Source organism: Vigna radiata, unplaced genomic scaffold, assembly GCF_000741045.1.
Source record: "Vigna radiata var. radiata cultivar VC1973A unplaced genomic scaffold, Vradiata_ver6 scaffold_324, whole genome shotgun sequence".
Classification (NCBI taxonomy): Eukaryota; Viridiplantae; Streptophyta; class Magnoliopsida; order Fabales; family Fabaceae; genus Vigna; species Vigna radiata.
The window spans coordinates 163,110-174,298 of record NW_014542911.1 but is presented as its reverse complement, the minus strand read 5'-3'; the positions used below and the strand labels follow the sequence as shown (position 1 = coordinate 174,298).

The 11,189-nt window shown below is 32.4% G+C and overlaps 1 protein-coding gene across 1 annotated transcript; it reads left to right on the top strand.

Annotated features, from left to right (window-relative positions):
* Positions 1 to 7,819: 7,819 nt before the first annotated feature.
* LOC106752422 (vesicle-associated membrane protein 722) lies at positions 7,820 to 11,189 on the top strand. Its single transcript, XM_014634104.2, has 5 exons — positions 7,820 to 8,213; positions 9,574 to 9,715; positions 9,798 to 9,918; positions 10,112 to 10,174; positions 10,647 to 11,189. Exons 1-5 carry the CDS (start codon positions 8,024 to 8,026, stop codon positions 10,794 to 10,796), a joined length of 666 nt encoding a protein of 221 aa, XP_014489590.1. The 5' UTR covers positions 7,820 to 8,023; the 3' UTR covers positions 10,797 to 11,189.

The window sequence follows — 11,189 nt, the reverse complement described above, 5'->3', positions numbered from 1 at the left end:
ATTGACCATTTTTAATTTATTAATTCTTCTTATAAAATATATATATAATATCACTTTTAATCACTACAAGAAATATTAGATTTATATACAGAAATTTATATACGGATTTAAATTCGTATATAATGAAGATATTATATACGGAATTTATGTACGAATGTAAAAAAATGTTATATACGGATATTATATATGGATTTTTATATACGTATTTTTCGTATATAAATTCCGTATATAAGATTGGCGCGTGGTGGCGGGAAAGTTACCCAAGGATAGTTTCGTATATAAGTCGTATAATCTGTATGTAAGTAGAACCAAGTTTTATCCACGGGCATTATATACGGATGTGGGAAATAATTATTTTAAAAAAATGTATTTCTGATTAAGTGGAAGGTGGATCTCATTTCTGAACCTCGAGCTTTCCTCTCTTTCTCAAACCTTATTTCTGGAGTTTCTTCTCTCTCGAACCATCTCTCGAACCATCTCTCGAACCATCTTGCATTCTCTTTCGAACCATCTTTGGTCTCAGTTCACTGTGAGTTATCTTTGGTGTGGGTATTGGTCTCTGAAGCCCTCTTTGGTTCTTCCTCGTCTCTCCCTCGAATTGGGACCTTCATCAATCGTAACCTAATGTGGTTGTTGGGTGCGGTACCGTAGTTGGAGTTGAGTAGCTTAATCTGGTAAGTAAACCTAATCTAATTCTTAGTAAATTTGGTTCTTCTTTGGCCATTCTTGTCATCAAGTGATTGTTGTCATCAATCATAGGCATTGCCCTTCACCATCTGGAACCATAATCTTCATTCGTCGTGGTGTTCCCGTCGTGGTGCCGTTGTCGCTTTGTGGTAATCGTGTTCTCTGTCAACGCCGCCGTGATCTTCCAGTTGCAAAGGAACCTTAGGACTACTGTTCTCGCACCTTGGTTTTGGGCCACTGTCATTCAGTCTCAGTGAGTCTGTGGTAAGTCCAAAATGTTCTTCCTTTAATATATATCTTTATTCGTTCGGTGTGTAGTGGTTTAATGTTGTGGTGCTTCACAGAGAAGAAGTTCGATTGTCTATGGTCTTTTTAGTGTTCGATGTTGTAGATTTGGTGAATTGGTGATTATTGTGGTAAGTAAATTTTGTTCATTCCTAAGTAATTTAATTTGTAAAATGAGAAAATCCTAAATCGTTTTGTTCTTTGATACAAAATGGGGTATGGTTTGGTTCGTCTGTTGTGGAATAGTTTGGTGCATTGTTAGGACATTGACTGCACATTCAGAGGCGTGTTAAGGTATGTTTACTCATTCTTTAAGGATTATAGCATGTAGTTTATAATATTATATATATATATATATATATATATATATATATATATATATATATATATATATGTTTTATATGGTTTTCTCTGATGGAATTTGTGTGATATAGGACTGCAAAGTATTCGAAGGGTAAAATAAGTGGAGGAAGGTTTTGGAGTTCAAAAGGAAATCACCAGAAAAGGGTAAGTAGTTATGTTTTGTTTAATGAGTAAATAACGTATATATATATATATATATATATATATATATATATATATATATATATATATATATATATATATATATATATATATATATTATTTTTTACTTTTACTTAATGTGAAATTTTTAATTTATTTTTAATTTAAGATAAAACAGGAAGATGAAAATTTAAGATAAAAATAGGAAAATAAATAATGTGTGACATATCTTATTAGTATGATCATTGATAGATTATCAGTTGTTTTCAACCAACAAATATTTGAGTGTATAGATTAATTTTGATATGTCTTTAGTCAAATACATATAAAGTCTTGTATTTGTTATGGAATTTTTTTAGAGATAAAATAATTGTTGTAGTTCTTCTTTATGCAATGTCTTAAATTTCAAGGTGTCATGGTATACAAAAACTGATAATTTTATAAATTTTCTTATAGCGCGGAAACGTAGTTTTCAAAAATCTCAATATTTAAATTTGTGAAAATAAATCAATTTAAATTATTCCAAAAGTTTGTTTAATTATATTATCCAAAAAGAATAAAAATAATGAAGGAATAGAGATAACGCCAGATTACATTATCTCAAAAGTTTATACCAAAAGAACTTTTAAAGAAACCCAAATCTTCTCTCGTCATCTCTCATATCTATCATGCTTCTGGAACATCTGCAATATCATCTGCTCACGTATAATACATTATACGATCATCACCGATAATTTCATTTTCATGGACACACAACACACACATGTATAGGGTAAGCTACCGGTAAAACAATCATAAAAACAAGATACACAAATACTAATTATATCAACAATAATCAAACACCCTCATACATAGAAGTAATAACAATAGGATTCTTAATCCCTTAAACATAATAAATCAATCATATCCGATTACTCATTCCCCGAGCCTCGATCATCCATCCTCGACTCTCGATCCTTGATCCTTGTTGTCATCACAAACATCACACACTTAAACCACTAGTCTATCCATTCATCAACACTTATGCTAATTACTTAATATAAGCATTATAGTAACACCACAATCAACATAACATAACCTAGAGCATCTTCAATACCATGATCATAATTATAGATACACCACCATCATGATTATACCAATCATGAATAATATCACGAGCATCACTAAACCATGAACACCAAAGTGGAAAGAGTCAGTCACACTTTTGCAGCCTACCTTACTAGATTGTAGTCGCTCCTATAGCCCAATCTGTAGATTCCTCATACAGATATGTTCTAGTAGTCTTGCAATCTAGCTAAGGAACATGTAGTCCTGTCACACAAGGACAAGAAAGACACTTTCACCCCCACACAAGGAAGGTTCAATACCCGAACAACCCTTCATATGCACACAAGGAAAAATGAAACACCTATCCACAGATAACACCAGGATTTATTAGGTACAACAAATAAACTTATCCTCCATTCTCATGCTCATTAATCACATACTTACATACATCCCAACACTCGCTTATGCTCTAATCTCAACCACAATTAAAACTTGACTCTAAACATATTCACTACTCTTATTCTATGATTATCATCATGTTCCACAACTCCTCGGGCTTGGTCCACATCCATTCTTCCTCAAATTCGCCATTTTTAACAAAAAATGCACTAGGATAATCGATTATCATAACTGGTAATTGATTATTCACAAAAAGGTTCATATTTACACAAAACATACTATAATAATTGATTACCACTTAAGATAATTTATTATTTGAGTGAAAAATCCCAAAAATGTCACACATGAAAGGATAATCAATTATCATCCCAAATAATCAATTATTCTTGAAACCATACTCACAATCACTGTGCAAATAATCGGTTATAACTAATGATAATCAATTTTTGTCGAACCAAAACACATCCTGGACAAAAATCATGTATTCAAACATACATACCACAACCCTAAATCACAAGAAAACATACTCATTACATCATGCATACACTCAAGCCTCACATACCCTTATGAACAAACCTTAATACATACATTACATCAATTGAATCATCCAATCAAATCATTGACATGTTATACCCCAATAAAACCTATATATATTGCATATGATTATCACCACACTGTTACAAAATGTATATGCATGAAAACCCCCAAGCATCATAATTTTATTCTCCCTTAGCATCAAACCCTCTGTTGGAATAACCCAACAAAACATACATAATACATTCATAGGGAAAACCCATCAAAGATATTACCAAAAACCTATTCCCATGCACATACACCTTTACCCAACAATAACCATAGATAATCATAACTATAACCATATATACATGCATGAAAACCAAGATATCAATCGAGATAATCAAGAACATATATGACATACAACAATAAGAAAACACAGGTAAGTTTCTCTATACCCTTCAAGAAAATCAAGAATAAACCCAAATTCATCATACAATCAAACGAGAAAAACAAAGATAAGTTTCCCCATAACTTGGTCAATCCTAAGACTTTCTCTATGCCCAAAGATCTTCTCCAATGTAGTTACACTTTTCTGTTCACTCTTTTTCATTTCCTCCCACTTTCAAATTTTTTGTCTTATTTTCCTAATGGTCGGAGTTTCTATAGGAGATGTCTAATATAGTTACAACTATATGTAGAATATACCTAGGGTACTGTATTTATAATAAAAGCCCATAAGAACAACCAACTAAAATAAATATATAAATAAGAACCAACTCTATTCACATCGTCTCTTTTTATTTAATTTTCATATTGTTTAATTTGCATAGCTTTTCTTTCTACACTCCCCTATTTTATTTTTGCACCTAATTAATAAATTGTAAAAGACCATTTTATCCCTAGGCAGAAATATAAATATAATAAAAGGAAATAACATAAAAATTATGTCTTAATAACTATGTACACACAAGAACATTAATTACTAAACAAAAACACCAAAGTCTTAAGACTAACTATTTCTAATTACCCATATTTTTTCAGATGTTACATTCATCCCTCCTTAAAAGAATTTTCGTCCCCGAAAATTACACTCATAAGGAAACATATACCATGCAAAACTTCAAATGTTTTCCCAAAAATTACATAAATTTTCATGATACAATAACAACAACAATTTTCGAACAGATAAAAAGAACATCATAACAAACTTAATATATTTTAAATCATACAAAACAAAAACCACAATATGTTCATAACTATAGATAACCAGAAAGATTCAGGAGATATTTTCATCATGCAAACAATAAGTTACAAAGATCCACAATAAAAACTAAATCAATTCTAGAACAATTTACATATATTACCAAACCCTACACAAATAGAAACATTAGATTCTTTCACAAGAGACTAAACAACAACATTCATATATACACGTGCAATCCACACAGTCATACACATATGCATGCATTACAATCACACAACAAAAGCTAGATGAGTTCACTCTTCAAGACTCCAAAGTTTTATCGAAAACCAGACTCTGATACTAAATGTAACGCCCCAAATTTTAGGGTGCCACGGGTTTAAAAAACATATAATTCTATGAACTTTCTTGTAGTGCAAAGACGTAGTTTTCAAAAACCTCAATATTTAAACTTGCGAAAAAAAAAATCAATTTGCAATATTCCAAAAGCTTGTTCAATTACATTATTCAAAAACAATAAAAATAACGAAAGAATAGAGATAACGTCAAATTACATTATCTCAAAAATTTATACCAAAAGAACTTTTAACGAAACCCAAATCTTTTCCTCGTAATCTCTCACATCTATCATACTTCTCGAATATCTACAATATCATATGCTCACGTATGATACATTATACGATCGTCGTCGATAATTTTGTTTTCACATACACATAACACATGCGTATGAGGTAAGCTACCGATAAAACAATCATAAAAACAAGATACACAGATACCTAAAAGGGGTGTTACATACAAGGTCGACTTATGGCTAGGTAGAAACAAACACATAGGTCAACTTGTTGTCGGATAGAGACATTCGGACAAACCGACTTGTCATTGAGTAATTCACCTTTAACTCGACAAACGAAAAATAGTTCTCATAGATGTCACATGAACCTTGGCAAGCGATACATAAAGTTTGTTATGATAGTTGACACTTAATATGTGATATCTGAATCTTCGTATATGACACTTTTTTTAGTAAGTGATAACTGATCCTAGTTGTCTGTACCTAGTAGGCGACATCTGACTCTTGGTAAATGGCACTTGTTCTAGTAAGCAGAACTGATTTTAGTTCTTCACACCTAGTTGGCAACATTCGACTCTCGGTAGATGACATGCAACCCTCGATACTATACAATCTTTTACACATGGTACGATTGTGGTAAAAAGCACCTGCAAACTCGACACACGATACACTTACGATAAGAGCACGTAATCTTTGACAGGAAGAATTCAACACTCGACATACGACACATAGGGCTGGGCGAAAATAACTGACCTGTATTGTACTATAGTTAACTGTACTATATTATACTAAAAAAAACTGATCCACTTTTACTAAAAGTTTAGTATACTATTTTATGGTTCAGTTTTTAAAAACTGAACTTATAACAGTTTCGTTCAGTTAACTGTGAGAACTATATCTACTCTTTCTTCTTCTCTAATTCTCGTTCAACTGTTTTGTCTTGAAGAAAACATTATTTAATAATAAAATATTAATAAAGAAACCATTCACATAAAAAATTAATAATTAATTTTTTAAGACAAAATTTTTTATCACAAATTTTTAAATTTTTTTATCAATAAATATATATTACTTTTATTAATATTCATGTTTTTTTGTTTAGACAAACTGTTTTACTAAATATTTTTTATTAATAAACAATCAAATTTACTAAATATTAAAATACAACAGAAAAAGATAACTAAATAAAAAAAAACTTTCAAATAATTTGTTAGCAAATTCAACTCATGTTTAAAGATGTGTTTGAAAATAGGATTCAATGCTTTATCTTACGTAAATTACATTACTGTTTTGTTTTACATTTTCTCAATTTTGTTCTGGTGGGTCATTCTTCTAATTTTACGTTGATCATCATTAAAATTTGAGAGACACTACAGTCGCACTATTTTATTCTATTATTTTCTGAATTGTTTAAATTACTTTTCTATTTATCTGTTGAAAATAAATTGCTGTAAATGTTATAGAATTATATAAAATAGAATAAAAAATAGAAAATAGTTATTGAAAACTTTTGGAAGAATAAAAATTGAAGAAAATTATTTTACAGGAATTAAAATAAAAAAATGACATCTTTTGTAATAATTTAAAAAATATGAAATTAATTAATTTGTTAGTAATATAAAAATATTAAAAAACCAAAATAAAAAATTTACAAGAGTTGAGAAGGGGTAAAAGAGTAATTAAGAAAAATAGTGTCATCCGACCTGTAATTAGTACAATTCAATTTAAAATTAGTACAATTCAGTTTAAAATTAGTATAGTCAGTACTTCAGTTCAATTTATATTGTAGTTTAGTACAATTTAGTATAGTTCAGTTCAGTCCAGTTTAATAAAACAAAAACCACTATTTTACAGTTCAGTTCAGTTTAGACAAATTAGTTTTTAGTTCAGTACAAATTGATTTTAGGAGTACAGTGCACTTCAGTCCTATTTACACATCCCTACCTATACAAATGATGTGATTTACACTGTTGTCTTAGGAAAATATCAACAGAAAGTTAGTCAAATATTTATACTACATATAACAATAAAGATTTAGTGTAGTAATTTCTTTTTACTATACAACTTCTTTATAGGTGCTAGCCGTAAATTCTACATATTAATATTAGGATGCGAATCTAATTAAAAATATATACAATAATGTTTTGCTGATCAATTTTATAAAAAATTTCTATTGTAAAAAAAATCCGAAGTTAAATTAATAGCATGTGCAACGTATTGATGAAATTTGTGAATAATCAAATTGGTATCAATTGAAACATTTTAAAACACATTATTAGATTATTTCATACGAATTTAGTTAAAAAAAAGACCATATTTGAGTTGAGTCAACAATTTTAAATTATATTCTAAATTTATTTAAGAAAAACAGAGACATATAATTTTTTTCTAATTTAAAATTTGTACAATCCAAAATCTAAAAGAATACCCTTCTTACTCAGGTGTGAATGTGACGTACCTCTAGAGAAGGACTTTGAAGGACACTCTTCGAAAACCCTCAACCAATTTGAAAATGTATGGCAGCGAAATTTGAAAGTGGCGTGGCACTTGGTAATAACGGACAAAAGTCGAGGGCATTTTAACAACGTATACCCCCTTTTCTTCTATTTCACGCTTGCTTCACATCTAAGCCAACAAAACCAAACACGGTCTGTGTACAGCGGAAGAACGAAGCCTCCTCGTTCTTCTTCTGCGCTTTCTCTTTCTACAACCGCTGCCGTTCTTTCGTTCTTTCTCTCTCCTTAACCTGCCACGTCACCTTCCTCTCCGAGTCGCGCGGTGTTGTTCGTTCTGCTGCCGTTGTGGTTCCGGCGATGGGGCAGCAATCGTTGATCTACAGCTTCGTCGCTCGCGGCACCGTGATCCTCGCCGAGTACACCGAGTTCACTGGAAACTTCACGGGCGTGGCGGAGCAGTGCCTCCAGAAACTCCCTTCCTCCAACAACAAGTTCACTTACAACTGCGATGGCCACACCTTCAACTACCTCGTCGATAACGGATTCAGTAACTCTTCTCTCTCTCTCTCTCTCTGTATATATATCTACCTGTTGTATTGTTTCGCTGATCTGCTTTCGTTTTGTGATTTTACTGTGTTTGTTCTCGGAACCGGATTTGGTGCGCTTACGCGCCCGCGCTGATGTAAACTAGCGCTGTTTGATGAAGATCGGACGGTTCAAATATCGGATTAATGTTTAAAATATGCTTCGTCCGATCTTCATCGACTTTGGATGTGCGATGTCCGTTACCTCTTGATCTGCGTGCTAGAAATGAAAAAAGAAACAGAAATAGAGTTCGGTACCCGGCGTGTGTAGCCTGACATGATTAGGTTAACGCCTGGGGATCGAACTTTGTTATTCGAATGTGATAAACAAAAAGTAAACGCGGAAATGGAAGCAGTGAAGTATTTGGATAATTCATATGTTATGTTTATAGGCATGTATGGTAGTTTGTAGCATTGTGTTGTGTCTATTGAAGCCGATTTGTGCTCACTGGCTTATGACAAAGCACCATTTCTAATTTTAGTAAAGCTATTTGTGGATGGTAAGGGATATAGATTAATTTTATCATTATTTTAGTAGCCGTTGAAGAGGATGATCAAGGTTTTAAATTGCAGTTGTGGTTTCATCACAATTCTTGACTTGTGGAAAATTGTGGTTGATGTGGCCACAGTTGCGGTTGGAGTGCGATTCGACCATCATGCAGAGTCCAAAAACCTTGATGTTGTGAAATCACGGTCAGGGATTTCTCTTAAAACCATTTAGATGATTGAGGAAAACTTAGTAGTGTTGTAAGGGTTTTGAATGAAATCTTTTGGTTTTTCTGGAGATGAACTATATGGAATTATAAATGTTTAATTCTGACTTTATTGCTATTAGCTTTGTTAAAACAATCCTTCTCATTATGTGTGGGACAGCTTTTTATAAAGCTGTTTTTTGATGTTTGATCTAGAAGGGTCACAGGCTGTCTCCTATTCCATTTTCTTTTTTCTTCTCTTGTACGCCTACCTTTTATGAGTGAAATATATACACAAGTGAGGAGCGAAAGACTCACTAGATTTCCTCTCAAGTAGCTTGACTGTGTTTTTTTGGAAATTTCTGCTTTCTGTTGGTGATATTTTTTTTATTGACTGATGTTTTTTTTGTTTTGTTTTGGAAATTCCTCCTTTTGATGCCTTTTTATTGGAAGTAGCTTGACTGTGTTTTTTTGGAAATTTCTGCTTTCTGTTGGTGATATTTTTTTTATTGACTGATGTTTTTTTTGTTTTGTTTTGGAAATTCCTCCTTTTGATGCCTTTTTATTGGAAGTAGCTTGACTGTGTTTTTTAAGTTAGTTAGGACTAACTAAATGCCGCTGAATATTGTAGCTTATTGTGTGGTTGCTGTTGAATCTGCTGGACGGCAGATTCCAATTGCTTTCCTTGAACGAATCAAGGAGGATTTTACCAAAAAGTATGCTGGAGGAAAAGCAGCAACAGCCGCCGCTCAGAGCCTCAACAGAGAGTTTGGGTATATATGTGAAATGCAAATTTGTCTTTATAATCTCTTCTGTAATGAGATCAATTATTGTGAAATATTTGTTGTAGTATAGACCTAAGTTGAAGGAACAGATGCAGTATTGTGTTGATCATCCAGAGGAAGTCAGCAAGCTTGCTAAAGTGAAAGCTCAGGTGTCAGAAGTCAAAGGAGTTATGATGGAAAATATTGAGAAGGTAAGGCAATTATCTTTTTTGCTATGAGTGGATGGACTGCGTTACGAGGGTAAAATTCTGTGCTAGTCTTTTCTTTTCTTTTTTTTTTTTTTTTTTTGTGGTGAGCATATTTGTCTGTATGGGTTTGAATTGAAACTTATATGTTCCTGTAACTGTATTACTAAGTTGCCGTGACTTTTATTCTATTTGGCAGGTTCTTGACCGTGGGGAGAAAATCGAGCTTTTGGTGGATAAAACAGAGAACCTTCGTTCTCAGGTCCATTTTTTGCTAATATTACTGATGTCTTATCTTGTAAATTTGAAATAATAGATGATTAGAGATTCAACACACCTCATACTCTTTAAACCTCGCTTTTTTATTGGTGTTATTTGTTGTCAATAGTATAGAAATAATTATGTATTAGACACAGTCATCTACAAACTGACTCGGGAATACTAAATTTCTCTTTATATTCACCAGTTTGAGGAAACTTTGACCACATATTGTATGTTTCTAATTCATCAGTTGGGCAGGCCTATCACACTGTGAAAGTATTGGTTAGCATTTTGATATGTAGCTCTCGTGCATTCATGTTGTGTTGTATTCTTCCTTTTTGTTTCCCTTCAAACATTGAATTTGTTTAATATTATGGCTGCTGTGACGCAGAGGAATTGATAGTTTATTGTACTGTTTTTATGTCTTTTAAATATAATTTTTCTGTGGCTCATCAGTTAAATTGATCTTGCAGGCTCAGGATTTCAGGCAGCAGGGAACCAAGATTAGGAGAAAGATGTGGTTCCAAAACATGAAGATAAAGCTAATCGTTCTGGGTATCTTAATTGCCTTGATTCTCATTATTGTTCTTTCCGTTTGTGGTGGCTTCCACTGTGGTAAATGAGTCTTCCCACTTTCTGGCTTCAACTGTGGTATTTGTCTCCTCACTCGATATGATTGTTACTAGAAGATTGCCATTGTGCGCGTAGTGTCGGCATGGTGCTTTTGACTTACTTTTTGGGATTTACATTCTTCCAAATTTGATGATCAATATTACATGGCATTGCTTGTATAGTGTGTGATGCTTTAGTCTTTCTCATCTTGTCTCCCATAGCGTAATGGTAGTTTGCCATTTTCTATAGTTTAGGTGGGAGTTTAATCATTTGGTTTTGAAGATTATGCTGTTTTATTTATGACACATAAGAAACCAACCTTTGCGTATTCTAATGTGCTGATTCTAAACGCTGTTGTATGGTTAAATTGGTGGGGTTTTAATTCATTCATTAGGTTTGCTCAA